Source organism: Anolis sagrei, chromosome 6 (assembly GCF_037176765.1).
Source record: "Anolis sagrei isolate rAnoSag1 chromosome 6, rAnoSag1.mat, whole genome shotgun sequence".
NCBI classification, from domain to species: domain Eukaryota; kingdom Metazoa; phylum Chordata; class Lepidosauria; order Squamata; family Dactyloidae; genus Anolis; species Anolis sagrei.
The window spans coordinates 49250093-49276956 of NC_090026.1; the positions used below are offsets into that span (position 1 = coordinate 49250093).

The window sequence follows — 26864 nt, forward strand, 5'->3', positions numbered from 1 at the left end:
AGCAGCTCTTGGACAAAGCTTGTTTTCATTAGCATGCCATAAATTATGAAGCAAAGTCAATATGTACGTGTAATAAATAGCATTACAAAAGCGGGTTGGGGGAGGGTAGGCTTGCCAAATGGCCTAATATCACGGCGGTGTCGATGAAAAGAAATACCGCTTGCCAAAATTATTTTTAGAAAACAAGGCTGAGCCTTTTAAATGTTGTTTGACACAGGCGTAATTGTGTGCTTGCTTCCCAACCTCAATAAATCTCCATTCACGGCATGTGTAAATCAATAGATGAAGAAGGCAGCAAGGGTGTTGAAGCCTGTAGATTTGTCCGTCAAAAGAAATCAAAGTTAGAGCCAAGGAAATCTGAAATCTGTGGCCTCATAGCAATAATTCGTCTTAAACAAATCTCTTTTATTTGTTCTGTTGTCTGCACCTGAATCTCACCAATGGAGGAATCGTGGTGGTCTAGGTCACTGCTTCTTATACCCCTTAGCTCAATGTTGGGGTCCCAAAAATGTGGCAACAGTAAAATGTTTCTAAATGTCTGTTTTCGACATTTACACGTCTCTATTGTGTAGTGTTTGTGGTGGACTCTGCAGAAGATGCTTCAGTTGTACTTCATAAAGAGGAAAATCAGTCTGTCTAGCAAGCCCCACAGGCCCTGATTGGTTATCAGTAAATTCTGGTTTTTATACCTATTTTATATTCCTACTAGCCGTCCTCTGCCACACATTGCTGTGGCCCAGTCTGGTGATCTGGAAAATAAAGTAATGAGAAAGCGTTGGTTTCTAATCTATGTAATTTTTTTATGCATGTGGGTAAACAGTATTTCTTGCTGTTTCTTTGTCACTGTTGATGTGGAGATTGCAACAGTGTCCTTCTTTAGGGGTCCCTTTCAAATTTATAATACTATATCTGTGTGCAGGCCCATAGCCAGGATTTTGTTTCGGGGGGAGCTGAGTTTGATTCGGGGGGGGGGGGGGGGTTGAGTCTGAGTGAAAGAGGGTCTACCATAACAAGCCTTTTGTATCGTTACCCCAATACCCCCATGCATATGGGATATATTGAGCATGTTGATCAGTTCATGATATGAATAAACATAACAGTTTAAATAATGTACCAGTAAGGCCTTCTCGCAGACCACCATGAGAATTTCGGGGGGCTCCATGCCTGTCTGTGTATGTGTGAGTCATATATATCTATCTATATCTATAGCTGGATGGCTCTTTGTCAGGAGGGCTTTGATGATGTTTTCTTGCCCCAGTGAAGGGACCTGGACTGGGTGGCCTTAAGAATTTTCTGTTGGTCATGGGGGTTCTGTGTGGGAAGTTTGCCCCAATTCTGTTGTTGGTGAGGTTCAGAATGCTCTTTGATTGTAGGTGAACTATAAATCCCAGTAATTACAACTCCCAAGTGTCAAAGTCTATTTCCCCCAAACTCCACCTGTGTTCATATTTTGGCATATGGAATATTTGTTCCCAATTTGGTCCAAATTCATCATTGTTTGAGTCCACAGTGCTCTCTGGATGTAGGTGAACTACAATTCCCAAACTCAAGGTCAATGCCCATCAAACCCTTCTAGTGTTTTCTGTTGGTCATGGGAGTCCTGTGTGCCACATTTGGTTCAATTCCATCATTGGTGGAGTTCAGAATGTTCTTTGATTGTAGGTTTACTATAAATACCAGTAACTACAACTCCCAAATGATAAAATCAATTTTTTGAGTGAAGGACATACATTGGGTTGTTAGGTGTTTTGTGTCCAAATTTGGTGTCAATTCGTCCAGTGGTTTTTGAGTTATGTTAATCCCACAAACGAACATTACATTTTTATTTATATAGATATACTCAAAGTCACTTTTAAAAATCCTGGCAAAAAGGGATTGTGAGTGGAAAAGATTAAGAAATCCTGGTTTATGTTGCAATTCATTATCAGGAAGGAAAACAATTGTGGCTAAACTGCAGATTAGAATAGAGAACTTATTTATGTATTATTTATTTATTTACACTATTTATATTCCGCCCCTCTCACCCCGCAGGGGACTCAGGGCGGATTACAGTGTACATGTATATGGCAAATATTCAATGCCATAGACGCACAACAATATAGACACAGGGGCTCTTTACCTTTCCAGCTTTCATGAGGGTATTCTGGCCAGCAGGGGAGCTGTCGCTTCACCGTCCATTTGTGACACTGATGGAGCGCTTCCTCATTCTTGTTGCTTGCTTGCTGGAGTTTTTATGGCGTCATAAATTAGTTAAATTAGCCTCCCCGCAAAAGCGGTACCTAAATTTCCTACTTGACAGATGCAACTGTCTTTCGGGCTGCAAAGGTCAAGAGCAAGCTACACAAAGGTTGAAAACTCACTCCAACCTGGGCTGGCTTCAAATTTATGACCTTTCGGTCAGTAGTGATTACTGCAACGCGCTCTACGTGGGGCTGCCTTTTAAGACGGTTCGGAAACTTTAGCTAGTTCAACGGGCGGCAGCCAGATTACTAACTGGGGCGGCATACCTCCTGTTATGCCAGCTCCACTGGCTGCCGGTCCATCTCTGAGCCCAATTCAAAGTGCTGGTCTTGACCTATAAAGCTCTATACGGTTCTGGCCCAGCTTACTTGTCCGAATGCATCCACCCCTACGGCCACCTCGTAATCTAAATCATCCGGGGAGGCCCTGCTCTTGCTTCTGTCAATAGCACAGATGCACCTGGCAGGGACGAGAGACAGGGCCTTCTCGGCTGTGGCCCCCCACCTATGGAACACACTCCCAAATGATTTAAGATCCGCTCCGTCCCTTCTGGCTTGTAGAAAAAAAATTAAAATCATGGTTTTGGGATCAGGCCTTTGGGAAGTAGAAGTAAATGTATGCAGCATTTCGGAAAGACTGGAACGGCGATTCGACGGACGAGACTGTTTTATTGTTTTAATGATTGTTTTACTGCTTATGGATGTTTTGTTTAAATTTGATTTATGTCTAATTGTAGTGTATAATTCTCATTGTTTGTACTGGCATTGAATTTTGCCATTACTTATGTGTAAACCGCTTTGAGTCCACCTCGGGGTGAGAAAAGCGGTATACAAATACTGTAAATAAATAAATAAAATAAATAAAATAATGCAGCTGACTCCCAGCCACAATCCTGGTGGCCATTAACCCTAACTAACATGATGTGTAACAAGAAGCAATGGGAGATGCGGTCTGACAATATTTGGAGGGCTTATGCTTTGCTCACACTTCAGGATGTATGTGCAAACATTGCTTTTTATCTCTTAGTGGGGCATCCAGATTTTTTGACAGTTGTTAGAACCATTCAGGAATAGTCTGACTTGGCCACGGTAGTCCACGCTCTGGTTACATCCCGTTTAGACTACTGCAACGCTCTCTACGTGGGGTTGCTTTTGAAGACAGCTCGGAAGCTCCAACTAGTCCAACGCTCGGCAGCCATGATTTTAACAGGAGCGGAGCGCAGGGAGCATACAACCCCCCTGTTGCGCCAACTCCACTGGCTACCGATCTGCTACCGGGCTGAATTCAAAGTGCTGGCGTTGGCCTTTAAAGCCCTAAACGGTTCCGGCCCAAGCTACCTATCTGACCGCATCTCTGCCTATGAACCCACCAGGACTTTGAGATCTTCCGGGGAGACCCTGCTCTCGATCCCGCCTGCTTCTCAAGCTCGGCTGGCGGGGACGAGAGATAGGGCCTTCTCGGTGGTGGCTCCTCGGCTGTGGAACGCCCTTCCTACAGACATTAGACTAGCACCATCTCTAATGGTATTCCGCAAAAAGGTGAAGACTTGGCTGTTTGAGCAGGCGTTCGAATAATTAGTGCAATGATTGGTTAATGAACACTGGAATGGAACAATGGATGACGAATCTGGAACATGTTTTTGATGACGAGACGACAGTGAATGGGTATTGTAGTAACTGTTTATTAATTGTGTAATGTGTTAGGTTGTTAACTGTTTCTATACTGTAGCACTGAATTTTTGCTGTTCGTATTTGTTGTGAACCGCTGTGAGTCGCCTTCGGGCTGAGAACAGCGGTATATAAGTAAGGTAAATAAATAAAGAACATTCTCACGTTCTGATCAGTGAGCTGGAGTCCACCTTCTCCTTTGTACTCGCACATTGCAGTGAGATGGAAGAAGGGCACACATCAACAAGTTTGAAAAAAGTAACTACCAAGCACTGTGGTTTGTGGATGTGCATCACAGCCATATATACCCATAAATCCAAGGATGCGACTCTTCTCTGAATGCCAGTACTGAGAAGATCGAGCCTTTGGTTTGTCACTGTGGGAAACAAGATGTTGGACAGGATTGGCCTTTCTTGTGAGCTCAATACACTCTTCTTAAATCCAGAGACAGCGCTCGTCTTTCTTGGCACTGGAAATAGGTTATTGGGCTAAATGCTTAAAATGTCACTGCTCAATTTAAACCGCAGGAGAGAGTGAACTCTGTGTTTTGAAATGCAGATTGCTTCTTCTTGCCGCAGCTTCTGGTATCACCTATTACATTTGCAGAGGTAATTGCCCTAAAGTGTCTATTGATTTCCACCCACACCTCCGCCTGGTTTTATCAAGGGCAAAATGGTCCCTTTATCTCTGGTTCTTAATGAAAGAGGATTTAAATGTTATGAAAGTTATTCCCAGCCTCACTTTGCTGATAACTGTATTTCTTTTTTGCATTTCAGATCAGATAAAACCCTACAAGATATAGTGTACAAACTGGTTCCAGGACTATTCAAAGGTATGATTGTGTTTGTGGGAACAACCACAACATCCGTAATAGGGTTTCTGTGTGCATGGGAAGGAATGTATTCTTATAACATTGGACCCATGTTGGAGCAAAATTTGCTTCCATTTATTTTGTGTAGACAGAAGAAGTAGGTGCTTGGTTCTGTTATGATAAATCTATCTATCTATCTATCTATCTATCTATCTATCTATCTATCTATCTATGTATATAATAAAAGTCAGTGTTTATATGCGGAGGGAGGATGGGAGGTGTATGTGGCAGCTTTCTGATTGGCTGCCACTGTGGTACAATTCGCATAAGGTCTCCAATTGGCCAACCTCAACATTCTAAGATTCTGATTGGCTGCCACTGTGGTACAATTTGCATATGGTCTCTGATTGGCCAACCTCAACATTCCGAGGTAGCAGAGGAAATAGGAAAGGGGCCTGAAGCTGTCAGGAATGGTTGGAGTTGAAGTCCAAAACACCTTGTGGCCCCCAGTGACAGAACAAGACCAAACCTGGTACACAGAGGCCCCCTCCCCCCCCCAAGACCCACTCTACATTCTGGTGCAGTTTGAGCGAGGATGGACCATGGATGACGGGTATTGCAGTAGTTTAATTCACTTCCTTAGAGCACTGTGTCCCACACCAATGACGGATCAGGGCCCAACTTGGCACACAGAGGCCCAATGGCCCACTTGATGTGGTTTAGGGCAGAATGGGCCATGAATGATGGGATTTGCAGTACCTTCACCCGATTCACTTCCCACAGAAAATTGTAGACCCTACAAATCACAGACCAGGCCCAAACTTGGCACACAGAGTACTCATGGCCCACTCTACATCCTGATGCAGTTCTAAGGGGGATGGACCATGGATGATGGGACTTGCAGTACCTTCACTCACTTACTGAAACCACTGTAACTCTCATCCAATGACTGATCAAGACCAAACTTGGTAAACAGAGCCCCATGACCCACTCTACATCCCTCTGCAGTTTGGAGGAGGATGGATCATGGATGATGGGACTTCAAGTACCTTCACTCACTTCCTGAAAACAATGCAACTGTCATCCAATGACCAATAAAGACCAAACTTGGCATACAGAACCGCCATTACCCTCTTTCTCTAATAACCCGGGCAGCGCTGGGTCCCCAAGCTAGTTATAAATAAAAGTAATATATTTATAAGTGTGATAAATTAATATTTATTTATAATACAAATAATAAAGGAGTGATGCTCAAGAAAAAATTACTGATCGAATAAGGAATAAAAAATACTTGTTGATTTCTTTCTTACTATTGTCATCACTTTAAGTTTTTCGTTATGCCTCTAAGTATCAAAAAAGAGAAAGATACATCGAAAGTGTGGGAACAATATCCAGATAGGAAAGCGGGAAACTAAGAGGGGAAAACAAACAAACAAACAAAAGAACAAGAGTTTTGGTTTGACTTCTTTCTATCCATCGGTGGTTGACGTTAATTTGTCTATTAATACAGCAAAATAGTACTAATAATGATAATAAGTTACTACGTCCACATGTCCCTTATACCTTCTTGTGAATGTCATATTTCAAATTATCAAGTTAATCTTTAGTTGCTTAAATTAGTTCTTTTTGGGGGGTTTTGTGTTTTTTGTTGCTGTTGGCATTTAACTACTCTTTAGAAAGAAAAGATAACAGCGCTGATAAATGAATTGCTTTCCCTTGCAGATGAAATGAAGAGGCGGCGTGATTTCTATGCAGCATATCCTCTGGCTGATGGTATGGTGCCCATCTTACATCTCCGTTCACATGCGTCAACAACAATTTATACTTGGAAGTCCCAGTGCAGTTTTAATGCTTTTCCCTCTCTTGCTTGTTTAGTTCCTAATGGATCCAATGAAGACCGGGGAGAAGTTTCAGAACAAGAGAAAGGGAACCTATCGGATGATGAAATCGTCAGCTTATCCATAGAGTTCTATGAAGGAATCAGGTAATATGACATCCGTGATGCCCTCATAGGAAGTCATAGGGAGGAGGGAGCAAGCTTGTTTTCTGCTGCCTTGGAGACTAGGACGCAGAACAATGGCTTCAAATTATCTCTATCTATCTATCTATCTATCTATCTATCTATCTATCTATCTATCTATTTACAGTATTTATATTCAGCCCTTCTCACCCAGCAGGGGACTCAGGTCGGATTACAATGTACATATACATGGCAAACATTCAATGCCATAGACACGCAACATATATAGGTAGACACACAGAGGCTATTTAACATTCCAGCTTCATGAAGGTATTCTGGCCACCAGGGCAGCTGTTGCTTCACTGTCCATTTGTGACACTGGGGTACTTCCTTATTCTTTTCCTTGCTTGCTGGAGATTTCATGGTATCATAAATTAGTTAAATTAGGCTCCCCGCAGAAGCGGTACCTAAACTGTCGCTTCACCGTCCATTTGTGACACTGATGAAGTACTTCCTCATTCTTTGCAGGCTTGCTGGAGATTTTTATGACATCGTAAATTAGTTAAATTAGCCTCCCCGCATACTCGATACCTACATTTCCTACTTGACAGATGCAACTGTCTTTCGGGCTGCAAAGGTCGACAGCAAGCTACATAAATTGGTCGGAAGCTCACTCTGACCTGGACTGGCTTTGAACTCATGACCTTTCGGTCAGTAGTGATCTTAATGCAGCTGACTCCCAGCCAACTGCACCACAATCCTGGTGCTACAAGAAAGGAGATTCCATCTAAACAATAGGAGGAACTTTCTGACTGTGAGAACCATTCAGCAGTGGAACTCTCTGCCTCAGAGTGTGATGGAGGCTCCTTCATTGGATGCTTTTAAACAGAGGCAGGATGGCCATCTGTTGGGGGTACTTTGAATGCAATTTTCCTGCTTCTTGGCAGGGGGTTGGACTGGATGGCCCATGAGGTCTCTTCCAACTCTGTGATTCTAATCGTAAGAGGCATTTTGTATTGTGTTTGTACAATCATGTGTGGCTCAATGTCACCTTGAGCAATTCCTAGGAAACAATGGGGCCTACGCAATCCCTAGGAAACAATGGTGCCTACATAATAAACAAGTTTGAAATTGCAACGGGATTCACACCTGGAGGTCACCTGGTTGGGGAAAGCTGGTTTGCATTGTTTTATGTGTGGTGAGTCAAAGGGAGAACAATGAAACTTGGAGTAACTATTCCTAAAGATACAAACGCCACACCATCTTTAAGCCAAAGGCTGTACATGAAGTGCCTTCTTTATAAATAAGGGAAATAGTTTAAAATTATAATTTAGTAAGACTCACTGATCATATGGAAACTGTGACCCTTTCTACACCACCATATAAAATCTACATTATCTGCTTTGAACTGGATTATATGGGTATGTAGACTAAGATAATCCAGTTCAAATCAGATAGTGTGGATTTTCTGCTTTGATGACCTAGATTATCTGGCAGTGTCGAAGGGGCCTGTCTCATCTACTTTTAACCCAGAAACTAACTTGTGTCCCTTTGTCATTGCATGCCAGGCCCCTTCTACAATCTATATAAATAAAAACATAATGTTCGTTTGTGGGATTAACAACTCAAAAACCACTGGACGAATTCACACCAAATTTGGACACAATACACCTATCAGGTCATAAAAACACTGAATAAAAACACTCATAAAAACACTGAAAAACACAACAGAAGAGACATTAAAAGCAAAAAAACAAAAATTACATTACAACGCATGTGCAAAACCACACAGCACACACACACACATACATTTAGAACTCTAAAATTACAACAGCAAAACAACAGAGAGGAAACAATCAGGCACATCTAATCACTTCTCAACAAAAGATTGCCCCAGGCACTGCCAGGCCATCAAATGCTAATCAAGGTGGCCAGTTGAAACATTCACACCTAGCTCCAACAGACAAGAGTTCTTTGCTCCACCCTGGTCATTCCACATATATATAAACCCTTTTTCCTAGTTCCAATAGACCTCACTACCTCTGAGGATGCTGGCCATAGATGCAGGCGGAACGTCAGGAGAAAATGCCTCTAGAACATGGCCGTATAACTCATTAAAATCATTAGTGCGTGTCGTTGTTCCTTGAATCTTTGCCCCTCCCCTGAATTTTGCCATTCTGATGCTACCTTGATCTGTTGGTCTGCTACTTCTAGCCTTTTGGCCATTATCTTTGAGGCCCCTTCTACACTGATTTGAACTGGATTATATGGCAGTGTAGACTCAGATAATCCAGTTCAAAACAGATAATGTGGATTATCGTCCTTGATGATCTGCTTTGATGATGTAGAAGGGGCCAAAGTCACCAGGCAGTAGATGGAAGGATTTCATCTTTCAAGAACACCCCCACACGTTTGGTGGGGGTGAGAGACAGGGCCTTCTCAGTGGTGGCCCCTTGGCTATGGAACGACCTTCCTGGGGACATTAGATCGGCCCCTTCCCTCTTAACATTTCAGAAAAGACTCAAGACTTGGTTGTTTGAGCAAGCATTTGAAAATGCAAGGTAGAAGACATAGGAATTGGAACGACTGGACGACGAGATGGGACAAGGTTTTTTTTTATTAAGATACGCAAATGATCTATGTTTTAATATTCTTGTTATGGTATTATATTATGTGTTGATGTTTTAAAATATTTTATAGTGTTTTGGGGAATTGAATCGTTGCCATTGTAAACCACCCTGAGTTGCCTGAGGTCTGAGAAGGGCGGTATACAAATACAGTAAACAAACAAACAAACAAACAAAGTAGATGGCACTTCAACTAAGGCATTTTGTGAATTTTGTGCATTGACTGTAATCTCTTTGGTTGAAATGTAGGCAGAACTTGCTAAATTTCTGGTTTATCATTTTTTCTCGGGTGGATCAACCCAATCTTTTTCAATCAGCGGAACAGGTTGAATTCTTTATACATTTTGTTGTTGTTGTGTGCCTTGAAGTCATTTCCAATTTATGGTGAGCCTGTTATGGGGTTTTCTTGACGTGGTTGTTTCAGAAGTGGTTTTAGCTTTGCCTGCACTTAAATCCAGATTATTTGCTTTGAACTAGATTATATGGTGATGTAGACTCATATAATCCAGTTCAAAGCAGATAATGTGGATTATCTGCTTTGGTAATCTGGATTATATGGCAGTGTAGAAGCCAAGTGGGTATTCCATAGTTCAACGCTACACCATGCTGGCTCTCTCCTTGTCCAGTGCATGTGTGTGGAAATGTATATTCATTGATTTCCTTTTTTATTTATTTTTTCCTTAGAGAAGAAAACAAAGGAATGGTTGAAAATGGAAACCTGGATAAAGACAAAGTAAGTGATGTCACTGTGAAGCTACAGAATGGCTTTTGAACATCTGTATATTCACAACTGTTTTGAAAATATTAGGAAATTGGATGTCTCCTTCACCTCTATGCTTTTTGTTGCTGTTGAAAAAAGTTAGCATTATTTAATTAGTAGAATGGGAAGTGGGAGGGAACTTTCCTGAAATCTGTGCCTTTCTTTAGGCTGGCATACCAAATATTTGACATAAAGGTGGTGATCTATAAAATGAGAAATACCATGACTAAGTATATCCATTCCCTGACCAACAAACTTGTCAAATAACCAGAAAATAGGCAATACCTGCTGAAATTCCCGCTTCTACACAACTATTAAACAGTGTTTCTCAACCTTCCTAATGCTGTGGCCCCTTAATACAGTTCCTCATGTTGTTCTGACCCCCAAACATAAAATTATTTTCGTTGCTACTCATTTGGGAGTTGTAGTTGCTGGGATTTATAGTTAACCTACAATCAAAGAGCATTCTGAACTCCACCAGCAATGGAATTGAACCAAACTTGGCACACAGAACTCCCATGACCAACAGAAAATATTGGAAGGGTTTGGTGGGTATTGACCTTGAGTTTTGGAGTTGTAGTTCACCAACATCCAGAGAGCACTGTGGACTCAAAACAATGATGGATCTGGACCAAACTTGGCACAAATACTCTATGTGCCCAAATGTGAGCACTGATGGAGTTTGCGGACAATATATACCACCTTGACATTTGGGAGTTGCAGTTGCTGGGATGTATAGTTCACCTACAATCAAGGAGCGTTCTGAACCCCACCAATGGTAGAATTGGGCCAGACTTCCCACACAGAACCCCCATGCCTTGAAGGGACTCACTGGCATGAGCCTCCCTCCAACTTCACACACTCTCCCTCGCCTGCACATGTGTGCCATGCACCGAACATGCCTGCTCTCACCTCTCCTGCTTGAAGTCTTAGAAGCAGCCCTTCCCTTGGCTGAGAAGCTGGCCAACCACAGCGGAGGAGGGCTTTTGGTGGGAGGATTCACCATCTGCTTCCAAAATGGAAGAGAAGGACAGGTGGAGAGATCTTCAGCCTTCTCTGCCAAAGGGGTTCCTAAGACTATCAAAAATATGTTTTCTGATGGTCTTCGGCAACCCCTCTAAAAACCTCTCACAACCCCACCTGGGGTCCCGACCCCCAGGTTGAAAAACGCTGCACCATCTCCAGTATTCACTCCCACAATCCAGTGGCAACATTGTGTCTTGTCTAAAGTTTAGCCTATATCGGTATTTCTTAGCCTTGGAGTCGAGACCCCTCAGGGGGTCATGAGGGGTGACAGGGGGGGTCGCCAAATACCATCAGAAAACATAGTATTTTCTGTTGGTAATGAGGGAAAGTTTGTCCAATTCTATCATTGGTGTGGTTCAGAATGCTCTTTGATTGTAGGTGTACTATAAATCCCAGCAACTACAACTCCCAAATAACAAGTCTAGTTTTCCCAAACTCCACCAGTGTTCACGTTTGGGCATACTGAGTATTTGTGCCAAGTTTGGTCCAGATCCGTCATTGTTTGAGTTCACAATGCCCTCTGGATGTAGGTGAACTACAACTCTAAAACTCAAGGTCAGTGCCCACCAAAACCTTCCAGGTTTGGTTCAGAGCCCCTGGTGACGCAGTGGGTTAAAGCGCTGAGCTTGCTGACTGAAAGGTCGCAGGTTCGAATCCAGGTGAGTGGCATGAGCTTCCGCTGTCAGTCCCAGCTTCTGCCAACCTAGCAGTTCAAAAACATGCAAATGTGAGTAGATCAATAGGTACCGCTCCAGCGGGAAGGTAACGGCTCTCCATGCAGTCATGCCTGCCACATAACCTTGGAGGTGTCTACGGACAACGCTGGCTCTTTGGCTTAGAAATGTAGATGAGCACCGCACCCCAGAGTCAGACACAACTGGACTCAATGTCAGAGGAAAACATTTACCTTTAGCTAAGTTTGATTCAATTCCATCGTTGGTGAGTTCAGAATGCTCTTTGATTGTAGGCTAACTATAAATCTCTGCAACTACAACTCCCAAGTAACAAAATCAATCCCCACCCAACCCCACCAGTATTCAAATTTGGGAGTATCGGGTATTCACGTCAAATTTGGTCCAGTGAATGAAAATACATCCTGCATAGCAAATATTTACATTACGATTCATAATCGCAGCAAAATTACAATTATGAAGTAGCGACAAAAATAATTTTATAGATGTGGGGGGGTCACCACATCATGAGGAACTGTATTAAGAGGTCACTGCATTAGGAAGGTTGGGAACCACTGACCTATATGGTTTGCTCTCTCTTCCTGCTGCTTCTACCAGTTCTCCTTTCTTGTCTTTTTCTTTTGTCCTTTCTTTTTCTTTCTTTGGCATGCTCTTTCTAGATTCTTTCTTCCTTCTTGTCTCCAGCTACCGACTTGGTCCATTTAATCCTGTATTACAGTGGTATATAGATTGCATCAGAACCCTCTCCTTGTGACCTTTGGCTCTCCCTGGACGCCATGCCCCCTCCCACTTCCCTGCCTTTTGGCAGATTTACCGCTCTTTCAATACATATTTCAGCCTCTGTCAGTGCTGCAACAGCAGCCCAGCCCCCTCCCTACCTCTCTAAACCATCTCTCCCTCCCTCCTTCTCGATCTCATTCTTCCTAGAAGAACAGCATGAGGTTCCTCCGTTGTCCTGCCGCCATGACCATCATGCACCTGGCCAAGTTTCTCCGCAACAAGATGGATGTGCCCAGCAAATACAAAGTGAGTCGCAAAGCCAGCGTGGCAGGCTGTTGTGGGCCGAAGTTGCGTCCTGGAAGTGTTTGGTTTAGTACCTGGGATTAAGTACGCAAGGAACAAAATATGCACATGCATCTCAGTTGAAGCCTGCCGTAATTCAATGTGAATTATTTACTTTGTTTTGTTTTTAGCCAGGAAGGTTTGTCCCGTATTGCGGTTTTCTGAATTACACGAAAAGTTGAAGACTTTGACCATTCTTGCACAAGACGTATTTCTCACTATAGTTGTGTTGTGTGTAAAAACCCGATTCCAGCTGGATTGCTTTCTTTCCTATTGTACTTTCAGAACCATTGAGGAAACTGCTGCTTCCCCTTGTGCTAAAACCATACTGCACACAGCATTTCAGACAGCCCATCCACTACTTCCCCCCAAGAGATTGTACCTTTCTCTCTTTCTTGTTTGATACACACATACACACAGATTGCGTCCCCCCCATGACATATAGTATTGCATTGCCATTCCCATGAACTTAGGCAGGCAAAGATGCAGAGTTCAATCTTAAAAATCACAAAAGGTTTATTTACAATAATCTATATCAATAAAAAGGTAATGTTCGTTTGTGGGATTAACATAACTCAAAAACCACTGGATAAATTGACACCAAATTTGGACACAATACACATATCAGGCCAACAAGTGACCATCACTCATAAAAACACTGAAAAACACAGCAGAAGAGACTTAAAAAGCCAAAAAATTAAAAAATGCATTACAACACATTCTGAACCCTACCAATGATAGAATTGGGCCAAACCTCCCACACAGAACCCACATGACCAACAGAAAATACTGTATTTTCTGGTGGTCTTTGGCAACCCTTCTGACACCCCCTCGCAACCCCCCCCCCCCCCCCCGTGGTCCCAACCCCCAGGTCTCAACCCCCAGGTTAATAAATGCTGCCTTAAGGCCATCCAGTTCACCTCCTTTCACCAGGGCAAGAAAACATAGTCAAAGACCTCCTAACAAAGAGCCGTCGGGCCATAGATATAGATAGATAGATACAATTCACACATGCACACACACACACACACATATGTATATGACATATATAGTATCATCGATTTGAAAGGGACCCCTTAAAAAGGTCAATTATATGTTGCATGTTCCAGAGTAGGCAAACCAAGCAATCTCCACACCAAGAGTGACAAAGAAACAGCAAGAAGTACAGTTTACCCACAAGCATAAAGAAATTACATATATTAGAAACCAACACTTTCTCATTATTTTATTCCCAGATCACTAGACTGGGCCACAGCAACGCATGGCAGGGGATAGCTAGTAATCTATATTAAAAAAAATGTAATGTTTGTTTGTGGGATTAACATAATTCAAAAACCACTGGACGAACTGACACCAAATTTGGACACAATACACCAATCAGGCCAGTGGGTGACCTTCACTCATAAAACACTGAAAAGCACAGCAGAAGGGACTTAAAAAGCCAAAAAAGCAAAAATATGCTACAGCGCATGCGCAAAAACGACTCCCCCTGGCAACAAAACACACAATCGCATATCCACACTCTTTTCCAGACTACAACTCCCAGCATTCCCTAAACCAGGCCCTTTAGGAGAGGAAGATGATTCCAATGCACTGCTTCCAAGCTGCAAGCTTTCTTCTCCTTTGATTTCTTTGAGAGCATCCTGATCCCTGCATATTTCCAATTTCCTATTCCTGGACTGCAACTCCCAGCAATACTCCAGTTAGATATATTAGAGATAGGTAGGTAGGTAGGTGGATCAGGAGGACTGCTGGGAGTTGCAGTCCAAGATTAGGTAGAGAAGGAAAAAAGGGGAGAAAGAAGAAAGGAAATAAAAGGAAGGAAGGAAGGAAGGAAGGAGAGAGAGAGAAAGAAAGAGAGAGAGAGAAAGGGGGAGGGAGGGAGGAAGGGAGGAAGGAAGGAAGGAAGGAAGGAAGGAAGGGAAAGAAGAAAAGAAAAAATAGAAAGAGGGAGGGAAGGTTGGCCACAGCAATGCGTGGCGGGTACAGCTAGTACATAATAAAAGTGAAATTATGTGTGTGTTTGTGACTGGGGTGTCCACTTATACAGACAAGCTCCCACTTTCACAAATAGCTATAGCTTCAACTACCTAGGAGACACCAATGGCCCTCCCTCCAATGACATTACAGGTTATAAGAGTGCAGTGAACATGTACAAGAGCCTTGCCAATGTCCTCCACCAACACCATACTACCCACCACCAAAGTGAAGGCTTTCATATGGGGACAATTTCATCCTAGATTTTCTGTTTTTCCTCCACCACAGGCATCCCAGTGTTTCTTACTCTCTCCATTGCTGTGGAATTTGTATGACCCCGTCTATTGCCTCTCCCATAACCCTTTCCTATTCTTTTCTATTGAACACAGCAAACAGAGGAATTGATCAGCAATTCATCGTGATTTAGAGGAGTTGTAGGTACTGGGATGTATAATTCACCTGCAGTCAAAGAGCCGGTGGAGTTCAAACGATGGACCTGGAACTAACATGTCACACAGAACCCCATGACCAACAAAACTTTCTGGAGGTCTTTGGAGGGATTTATAGGAGTTGTAGTTCACCTACATTTAGAGCACACTATGAACCCAAACAATGATGGATCTGGACCAGACTAGCATGCATACCCAATATACCAAATTTGAATACTGGTGGGTTTGGAGGGGATATGGTCTGGACAATTTGGAGTTGTAGGTATTGGGATTTATAATTCAGCTGCAATCAGTGAGCACTCTGAACTCCACCAAAGATGGAATTGGACCACACTTGGCACATAGAGCCCCTATGAACAGCAAAAAATACTGAAGGTCTTTGGGATAATTCACCTTGATTTGGGGGAGTTGTAGTTCACCTACATCCAGATAGCACTGTGAACCCAAACACCGATTGACCTGGACCAAACTTGGCACACATACCTGCTATGACAAAATTTGGTTACTGGAGGGGAACTGACCTTCCTTTCTGGGAGTTGTAGTTCACCCACAAACAGGGAAACTGTGACCTCCACCAATGATGCACTTGGACCAAGCTTGGCACATAGAACCCCCATGACTAACTCAACCTACTGGAGTGGTTTGAGGGGACTGACTCACCATAGTAGGAGTTGTACTTTACCCTATAGCCAGAGAGCACACTGAACTCCACCAATGATGTATCCAGAGCAAACTTGCCCAACATAACAAACTTTAAGCACTGATGGAGTTTCTTGGGGTTAACCTGGCATGATGCCAGTTGTCATTCACCCACAACCTTATGCATTTTGTTCAATTAATATATATTTTTGCAAATAACCTGGACAACACTACCCAAGCTAGTATAAAAGTAAAAAGGAGTGAACTAACAATTGCTTGCTTCCCCCACATCCCTGGTTGTGAACATCAGGGGGAAGGACTGGCATTTGGAACTGAGCACCACTGTCCAAGACCTGCTGCCACTGTTATTAATATCACCATGTTTCCCGGCACATCCACTAGACCACCCCAGACTACCTAAAAGTGGAGTAAAAGCACACAGGAAATAATAATAATAATAATAATAATAATCATCATCATCATCATCATCATCATCTTTATTTGTACCCCGCCACCATCTCCCCAAAGGGGACTTGGGGCGGCTAACATAAGGCCAAACCCGAAAATACAATACAGCAAAATAAAATACAAGGCAAAAAAATCACAATAAAATACATACAATAACAAAATAAAATAAAACAGTGCAAAATAACATAATGGAAAGTACAACATGAACAGGAAATGAGGTTATTAACATTTTTTTTTGTTTTGGTTTTGAAAGACAATCTGAGGCTCCTTCACTGCCCTATATCCCAGGATCCCATCCCAGATTATTTGCTTTAAACTGTCTCATATGAGGGCCCTTCCACACTGCCATATAACCCAGGATGCCAAGGCAATATCTGCTTTGAACTGGATTTGTTGATTCCACACTGCCATATAATCGAGTTCAATGTGGATTTTATACAGCTGTGTGGAAGGGGCCAGAGTCTCAAGTGCTCAATATTCTTGGATAAGAAGATGATCTGAGAGGGGATCCTTGGATATAGGACAGTGTGGAGGGAGCCTAGCTTGAACCCCGGTTAGCCTTTTCTCAAATATTAGTGTTGCACAATAGTAGATTCCATAGAAGTCATGTTTGCATCTTAGGGCCCTTCCACACAGCCATATAACCCAGAATATTTATTTTTATTTATTTACAGTATTTATATTCTGCCCTTCTCACCCCGCAGGGGACTCAGGGTGGATTACAGTGTACATATACATGCAGACATTCAATGTCATAGACACACAACATATATAGACAGATACTCAGAGGCTATTTAACATTCCAGCTTCTGGCCACCAGGGGAGCTGTTGCTTCACCATCCATTTGTGACACTGATGAAGTACTTCCTCATTCTTTGCATGCTTGCTGGAGATTTTTATGGCCTCTTAAATCAGTTAAATTAGTCTCCCCACATAAGTGGTACCAAAATTTCCTACTTGACAGATGCAACTGTCTTTTGGGCTGCAAAGGTTGACAACAAGCGACACAATTTTTGTTGGAAGCTCACTCTGACCTGGGCTGGCTTCGAACTCATGACCTTTTGGTCAGTAGTTATCCACCACTGTCTCAGTGCAAGGCAGATAATCCACAAATCAGAATATCAAGGCAGATAATCCACAATATCTGATTTGAACTGGATTATCTGAGTCCACACTGCCATATAATCTAGTTCAATGTGGATTTTATACAATTGTGTGGAAGGGGCCTTAGTCTCTAACTTAATGAAGTCTGTATTAAAGTCTTTTTAAAGCTGCAGAAAAGCAACCCATATCTGTCCAAAGATGTAAATTGAGGAAATGTGCCTTTATTTAGGGTAGTTAGTGTCATAATTTATTTTAGTCTTGCTACTCAGGTGTGGGAGGAACACTTCAAAGCAGAGCTTCCCACACGTTTCATGTTGGTGACATACTTTTTAGAGATACAGTACTCATGACACAGCAAACTAGAAGTTAAACACACCTACACACTGCAGCCGGCACACTAACATGTCAAGACACACAGTTTGGAAAGCTGTTCTTTAAAGTCTTCATTTAGTAGTAGAACTTGATCAAGATTTTTTCCCCATGGATAAAATGGGAGATAGCAAATGATGGTGGATGTTGCCAGAGCAAAAAATAAAAATGGGTAAAGCTTGCAACACTAGCATTGTATAAGTCTCACTCATTCTCTGTTTCTTTATACCATCCACATATAATTAAGCCAAACGGCATTAAGAGAGAAGTAGGCTCCCTTCCATGGTTTTATAATCTTATGCAAGGTTGCCTTGTCATAAATTTGATTATTGTTTTTGACAGCAGATGCTGTTGGGTGGAGGACAGAACTGAGATTTCCAAATGGGTTGCATGCACACCCTAAGTAGTCTGTTGCCCTCAGACATAGCGGAAAATGCTGTCTGTATTGGAAAATGGAAATCTCCTAACCTTCTGGAGATTTTATGATCTTTGGAAAGGCATGACCTTGTTAGAAGTCTTAACCTTTTGAAAAATTAAAACTATTGTTTATGAATCTTTGTTGTAAACCGGCCTGAGTCCCTCTCCGGAGGTCGAGAAGACCGGTATATAAAAGTTCTAAATAAATAAATAAACAAAATAATAAATAAAAAAGATGCCATAACCTCTTGGTAAAAGCATGACCTGTTAGAGTCATAACCTTTTGGGAAAATTACATTCATGCAAGGCCATGAAGGCAGTTCCATCTTGCTTCCAGTGTCATCAGTTGGGAGCCCCCCCCCCCCCAACACCAACCGCTGAGATCAGAGTGAAGAGAGGGTCCAGGAAGGCAGTGCCATCTTGCCTCCAGTGTCATCAGTTGGGAGCCCCCCCCCCCCCAACACCAACCGCTGAGATCAGAGTGAAGAGAGGGTCCAGGAAGGCAGTGCCATCTTGCCTCCAGTGTCATCAGTTGGGAGCCCCCCCCCCCCAACACCAACCGCTGAGATCAGAGTGAAGAGAGGGTCCAGGAAGACAGTGCCATCTTGCCTCCAGTGTCATCAGTTGGGAGCCCCCCCCCCAACACCAACCGCTGAGATCAGAGTGAAGAGAGGGTCCAGGAAGGCAGTGCCATCTTGCCTCCAGTGTCATCAGTTGGGAGCCCCCCCCCCCAACACCAACCGCTGAGATCAGAGTGAAGAGAGGGTCCAGGAAGGCAGTGCCATCTTGCCTCCAGTGTCATCAGTTGGGAGCCCCCCCCCCAACACCAACCGCTGAGATCAGAGTGAAGAGAGGGTCCAGGAAGGCAGTGCCATCTTGCCTCCAGTGTCATCAGTTGGGAGCCCCCCCTCCCCAACACCAACCGCTGAGATCAGAGTGAAGAGAGGGTCCAGGAAGGCAGTGCCATCTTGCCTCCAGTGTCATCAGTTGGGAGCCCCCCCTCCCCAACACCAACCGCTGAGATCAGAGTGAAGAGAGGGTCCAGGAAGACAGTGCCATCTTGCCTCCAGTGTCATTAGTTGGGAGCCCCCCCCCCAACACCAACCGCTGAGATCAGAGTGAAGAGAGGGTCCAGGAAGGCAGTGCCATCTTGCCTCCAGTGTCATCAGTTGGGAGGCCCCCCCCCCAACACCAACCGCTGAGATCAGAGTGAAGAGAGGGTCCAGGAAGGCAGTGCCATCTTGCCTCCAGTGTCATCAGTTGGGAGCCCCCCCTCCCCAACACCAACCGCTGAGATCAGAGTGAAGAGAGGGTCCAGGAAGGCAGTGCCATCTTGCCTCCAGTGTCATCAGTTGGGAGCCCCCCCTCCCCAACACCAACCGCTGAGATCAGAGTGAAGAGAGGGTCCAGGAAGACAGTGCCATCTTGCCTCCAGTGTCATTAGTTGGGAGCCCCCCCCCCCAACACCAACCGCTGAGATCAGAGTGAAGAGAGGGTCCAGGAAGGCAGTTCCATCTTGCTTCCAGTGTCATCAGTTGGGAGCCCCCCCCCCCCCAACACCAACCGCTGAGATCAGAGTGAAGAGAGGGTCCAGGAAGGCAGTGCCATCTTGCCTCCAGTGTCATCAGTTGGGAGCCCCCCCTCCCCAACACCAACCGCTGAGATCAGAGTGAAGAGAGGGTCCAGGAAGGCAGTGCCATCTTGCCTCCAGTGTCATCAGTTGGGAGCCCCCCCTCCCCAACACCAACCGCTGAGATCAGAGTGAAGAGAGGGTCCAGGAAGACAGTGCCATCTTGCCTCCAGTGTCATTAGTTGGGAGCCCCCCCCCCAACACCAACCGCTGAGATCAGAGTGAAGAGAGGGTCCAGGAAGGCAGTGCCATCTTGCCTCCAGTGTCATCAGTTGGGAGGCCCCCCCCCAACACCAACCGCTGAGATCAGAGTGAAGAGAGGGTCCAGGAAGACAGTGCCATCTTGCCTCCAGTGTCATCAGTTGGGAGCCCCTTCCCCCTCCAGCACCAATTGGTGCTCTGAGATCAGAGTGAAGAGAGGGGCTGGGAAGGCAGTTATATCTTGCCTCCAGTGTCATCATTTGGGACCCCCCCCCCCTTTTCAGCACCAACCGCTGCTCTGAGATCAGAATGAAGAGAGGGACCAGGAAGGCAGTCCCATATTGCCTCCAGTGTCATCATTTGGGACCCCCCCCCCCTTTTCAGCACCAACCGCTGCTCTGAGATCAGAATGAAGAGAGGGACCAGGAAGGCAGTCCCATATTGCCTTCAGTGTCATCAGTTGGGAGCCCCCCCCCCCCCCCCCAGCACCAACCGCTGCTCTGAGATCAAAGTGAAGAGAGGGGCCAGGAAGGCAGTGCCGTCTTGCCTCCAGTGTCATCAGTTGGGCGCCCCCCACTTCCAGCACCACCGCTGCTCTGAGATCAGAGTGAAGAGAGGGGCCAGGAAGGCAGTTCCATCTTGTCTCCTGCACTGTGCTTATGATATTATATTATATTATATTATATTATATTATATTATATTATATATACATATAATATTGATAACATTATAATGTAATACAATATACTACTACTACTAATAAAATGATATTATAATTATATATTCTATATTAAATGTAATATTACTAATAATATTACAGTATAATGTTATAGTACAATGTAATATATAATATTAATATTGTGCTATGATAATAATATAATATATTGTATTTACTTTTTACTTGTAAGCCGCTCTGAGTCCCCTTTGGGGTGAGAAGGGTGGCATATAAATGTCGTAAATAAATAAATAAATAGAAAAGGTAAAATTGCATACCAATACACACATATACAAGACAGTAAGCAATTATATACATAACAAATAACTAGTGGAGGCTTGAGAAGATTGCTATTTCCAGCAGCCTGGTTACCAATATTGAAGATTCCTTACTCAATATGATTGGCTTTGTATGTGGAATGAGTGCTTTTGCCTCTGGCAGAATTTTTTTGAGCCATTTGTGGCTTTAGGGACTGAAATATAACATTAAGATATTCAGATTGCAAAACCACAGGCCTCTGTTTGGGCCAGAAGATTTAAGAATTTCTTATTTAATTGTCCTATGTTATCTGTTAGGTTGAAGTTCTCTATGAAGATGAGCCTCTGAAAGAATATTATACACTCATGGACATTACTTACATCTATCCTTGGCGAAGGGTGAGTGACGAGGGAAATCCTCTTATTAAAGAAGTACATCTTTCGGAAATACTCAAGGTACTGGACATACTAGGGAAATTTTACTTTCCGCATCAATGACTATTGTGGGGTTTTCAAACTGAGTCAAGAGAGTTAGCAGCAGTAGACTTTTTAAAATTAAGATTTTGCTCGGTTTTCATAAAATGTTGATTATATTTTATTTAAAATCTTATTACAGATCTGTGCATGCAAGTGGGGAAGGGTAGAACAGTGGGAGGTGAAGAACGTAAATAAAACTGTTGGAGAGGGTCATCTAGCCATGCTTTCCATCCAAAACATTTTGTTCCACATATAACAGGTTAATAAGATGTTTTATGTATCGTAAGAGAGGTCGATGAAATGTTTTATTACCATGCAAGCCTTTATACTTATCTACAAATTATGATGTTTATAGTATGTTAGAGGAGAGCAAACAAGCAGAATGACTTAGCGATGTGCAATGGAAATTTTTCTGATGTTACATTTTTATATGGAAAAAAATTACACATGCATATATTTAGCCATAGATAGGTGGTTGCGCAACAATCAAACATGTTAGGTGGGCTAAGTAGAGAATATGATGAGCTAAATATAGCATATAAATATTCCAGCAAAATGATTTGCATGTAAAACTTTCAACATGTTGGGCGATGATATCCATGCTTGAATAGAATATTGAAACCAAGCATACTAAATCAAGTACTGTATATACTCAAGTATAACTCTAGTTTTTCAGCCCCTTTTTAAAGGTTGAAAAGGCCCCCCTCGGCTTATACTTGAGCCAAGGTTATTTAGTATTTTACTCTATCATTATTATTTTTATTACATTTATTATTTTAGGAGCCCCCGGTGGCACAGTGGGTTAAACCCCTGTGCTGGCAGGACTGCAGACCGACAGATCGCAGGTTCGAATCCGGGGAGAGGCGGATGAGCTCCCTCTATCAGCTCCAGCTCCTCATGCAGGGACATGAGAGAAGCCTCCCACAAGGATGATAAAACATCAAAAAATTCGGGCGTCCCCTGGGCAACGTCCTTGCAGACGGCCAATTCTCTCATACCAGAAGCGACTTGCAGTTTCTCAAGTTGCTCCTGACATGACAATTTTTTTATTTTACTCATTATTATTATTATTATTATTACATTTATCATTTTACTCATTATTATTATACTTTATTGTTGTTGTTATTATTACATTTATTACTTTACTCTATTCATTATTGTTATTATTACATTTCCATTATTTCACTGTATTATTATTATTATTACATTTATTATTTTACTCTCTTTATTAATATTGGAAGGATATGTATCTATTTTGGTATCTATTTTTATTTTGAAATTTATCAGTAGCTGCTGCATTTCCCACCCTCAGCTTATACTCAAGTCAATACGTTTTCCCGGTTTTTTGTGGTAAAATTTAGGTGCCTCGGCTTATATTTGGGTCGGCTTATACTCAAGTATATATGGTAAATATTATTTAGCGCACTGGTTCTTAAACGGTGGTTCCCGATCCCTTTTGTAACTGAAAATGGGGGTTGCGGAAAAATTTGGCAATAGTAAACAATTTCTGAATGCCACCTAGTGGCTGTTTTAGACATTTTATTTATGTTTTATTTATAAATTATACATCACGATAATTACTATTTTTTTCCTTTTTCATTCCGTTCTCCCTCCTCATACCCACCCCTCCCCTTCCCTATTGACAACTTTAATGTTTTTATTTCCCATTGCATGAATCTTTCCACTCTATCCATATTTTTCTTCCAGCTTTCGTCATCTAGTTTAACAGCCTGTAACCATCTGTTAAATGGAGTCCAAATTTCTTTAATTTTCTTCTCGAGTATAAGCCAAGGGGGGCCTTTTCAACCTTTAAAAGGGGGCTGAAAAACTAGGCTTATACTCAAGGTTAATTACAAAAACTGTAGATTGCCAATCACAATTTCTATATTCCAAGAATTTCTACATTGAATGTAACATGAGAACATTCACACGACTAATTAAAGACTGTTTATAATTGGAAGATAATTTTTCAATACTTTATTAACATAATAAAACTTCCTATATTATCGAAAGATCTTCTTTCATAAACAACATCAAAAACAGTGACACATGGTTTATCAATATTTCGTCAATACAATGAGCTTAGAGCTTCCAAAACAACAGTTAAACAATATCCGGCACAGTGGCACAAAATAACACTTTCTATGTTGTCGAAAGATCTTCTTCCATAAACAACATCAATGATAGTGACACACAACAAGGTCTCCCGGGTTGTTTCCCTTGTTTCACAATGTCTTCATCAGGTGTTATGATGTTGTAATTCACTAAATAAGAAACACAGCAACATACAAATAATAGATATACTACAATCCCCAAATTGGCATAGTTTTGAAAAGTTTTGAAAAGGTTGTCATTGTACATGCATGCCTACTTACATTCTTATAGGTGGCTCAAGTTTGTCTGACCATGTTTTTTTGTTCTTATAATGTCCATAATTTCCAGTTGTATTTGGTCCCACACATATTCATACTGTTTTTCAACAATTCTTGATCTTGGTCCTTAATTTTTCTATCACCATATATCCTTATTAACAATTTTTTGCATAGGAAGGGGGCTTAGGAAAAGAAAAAATGGAAGAGATCATCATTGGTTTAAATAAAATAAAAATAGGAAAATATAAGGAATTAGAATTGAAAATAATAACGAAATGGTATAGGACACCAATTCAGCTAGCATATATGAATCAGAAAAAGATTTTAATTAATTAAGGTGATTTAATGTTTTAAATGTATGTAATTATTTGATTTTATTATGTATTTTATTATGTGTACATAGAATCATAGAATCAAAGAGTTGGAAGAGACCTCATGCGCCATCCAGTCCAACCCCCTGCCAAGAAGCAGGAATATTGCATTCAAATCACCCCTGACAGATGGCCATCCAGCCATTGGAGGCATTGAATTGTTGCCGGCTGGAAGCCGCCCTGAGCCTCCCCCCCCCCCAAGGGGGTTAAGAAGGGTGGGGTACAAATACCGGAAACAAACAATAAATAAACAAATATGATTCTGGGATTAAATCCCAAATGTGGCATTGTGGGAATCGGGAAGCCTGGTATTCAGTTCTATGGTGGGAGTGTGAACAGATACAAAAATTCTGGAATCAAATTCTAATCCAGGTTGAATTACATACTAAAAATAACATTTGATATAAATATGTAAATATACGGTTTTAGATATTTAGATGAATCTGTTATGTAATGTTTACAGTGGACTCTGCAGAAGATGCTTGAGCTGTTGGACTGGATGGCCCACGAGGTTTCTTCCAACTCAATTCTATGATTCATAAAAAGGAAAATCAGCTTGGTTAGCAAGCCTTGCAAATGCTGATTTATTATCAATAAATATTTTATTTTTATACCTGTTTTATACACCTATGTACCTGAGGTTGTGTAAAAATGTCTCAAGCTGAAAAGTTAAACAAACCCTGATTTGGATCACTTGGAATTTTTACCCACAATGGGTTGTTGTAGGTTTTTCAGGCCGTATGGCGATGTTCTAGAAGCATTCTCTCCTGACGTTTTGCCTGTATCTGTGGCAGGCCTCCTCAGAGGTGGTGTAAAGTTTAAGGAGCTCCATTGACTGCCGTTCATTTTCCGGTCCCAATTCAAGGTGCAGGTGCTTACTTACAAAGCCCTAAACGGTTTGTGACCTGCCTACCTGCGTGACCGCTTGATGTCTTCATTCATCTGGAGAGGCCCTACTCACGATCCCACCTCCATTGCAAGCGCGATTGGTGGGGACGAGTGATAGGGCCTTCTCGGTGTTGGCCCCTCGACTCTGGAACTCGCTCCCCAAGGACATTAGGCATGCCCCATCTCTGGCAGTCTTTAAGAGGAGCCTGAAAATGTGGTTGTTCCAGTGTGCCTTCCCAGAATAAGGAAACCCTAAGCAACATGTCCCTAATCACACTTTACTAATGATCTAGGATTGTCTGCTCGCTCCATCTCTCTCCAAATACCTATCCTAGTTATATGTCACCTTGTAATGCCCAGCATTTTTACAATTTTAATTATTATTATTATTTGGCCCTGCCATAGGTTTTTAATGCGTCGTGGTGTTATTGTTACTGTTTATTGCTTTGTTTATGAGTTTATTTATTATCTGTATTGCTGTTGTTGCTTTTTTACTGATGTATTTGGGCTCGGCCTCTTGTAAGCCGCATCGAGTCCTTCGGGAGATGGTAGCGGGGTATAAATAAAGGTTTATTTTTATTATTATATTATTATTAAAGTTGTTAAAAAAATGGTATGAGGTATAAAAAAAATGGGAGAAATCTTACAACTTAAATTCGAATTTAAACCAGAATATTTTTATTGGGAATCAAAGACTTTCAAATTGATAAAAATGGAGATAGAATTTTCTTTTACCTTACCACGGCTGCAAGGATATGTATAGCCTGCTTTTGGAAAGTGAAAGAGACAGCTACAATAGATAATTGGATTGAGAAAACAATTGACATTATGAATATGGATCTGCTGACCCAAAATATTGCCCAAAACAGATGACCATCAAACAAACCGGACTGGAAAATATTATTATATTTTTAAAAAGAGAACAGCTACAAGTACTTGTAAAAATAGAATAAAGAAGCCCTAAGGTCCAGGATAGAAGGTGACTACTACAATTAAAGTAAAACACAGAGTAAAGGAATATATCAACCATGTAAGCCAGGGGTCCTCAAACTTTTTAAACAGAGGGCCAGGTCACAATCCCTCAAACTGTTGGAAGGCCAGATTATAATTTTAAAAAAAACAACAACAACAAAACAAAATAAACCATGAACGAATTTCTACGTACATGGCACATATCTTATTTGTAGTGAAAAAAACCACTTCAAAACAATACAAGAATTAAAATTAAGAATAATTTTAACAAATATAAACTTATTCATATTTCAATGGGAAGTATGGACCTGCTTTTGGCTGATGAGATAGGATTGTTGTTGTTGTTGTTATTGTGTGCTTTCAAGTCGCTTCAGACTTAGGTTGATCCTGAACGAGGACCGGGTAAATGACCTTGGAAGGCTGTATCCGGTCCCCGGGCCTTAGTTTGAGGACCCCTGATGTAAGCGATCTGGAAGTGAGAGGAAAAAAAGTGTATATGTATATGTGTATGTCCTACACAGATGCTTTGATACTGGTCCCCTCCTCCCCCCCCCTTTTTTTTTGTTTTTTGTTTTCCCCTTCCCCATTCTCTCCTCTATCCTATACTTCCTACTTTTTTTTAAAACCATGTTCACCCTCTTTCATTGTACTGGAAACCAATTGTCTAGTCATGCCAATGACTTTTTATACTTGACTTGTATGTTTTTTTCTC

At 42.1% G+C, this 26864-nt stretch overlaps 1 protein-coding gene across 4 annotated transcripts in view; it reads left to right on the forward strand.

Annotated features, from left to right (window-relative positions):
- The window catches only part of PCGF2 (polycomb group ring finger 2), a 96709-nt gene that overhangs the window by 65418 nt on the left and 4427 nt on the right, over positions 1–26864 (forward strand). Inside the window, exons 4-9 of one of the 4 annotated variants that reach the window (XM_060781244.2) lie at positions 4685–4740; positions 6442–6492; positions 6595–6703; positions 9991–10039; positions 12712–12810; positions 21391–21528. In XM_060781244.2, coding sequence (XP_060637227.2) covers positions 4685–4740; positions 6442–6492; positions 6595–6703; positions 9991–10039; positions 12712–12810; positions 21391–21528 — 502 coding nt within the window. The remainder of the gene's footprint in view (positions 1–4684; positions 4741–6441; positions 6493–6594; positions 6704–9990; positions 10040–12711; positions 12811–21390; positions 21529–26864) is intronic. The other 3 variants (XM_060781246.2, XM_067470094.1, XM_067470095.1) reach the window with 3 other exon arrangements.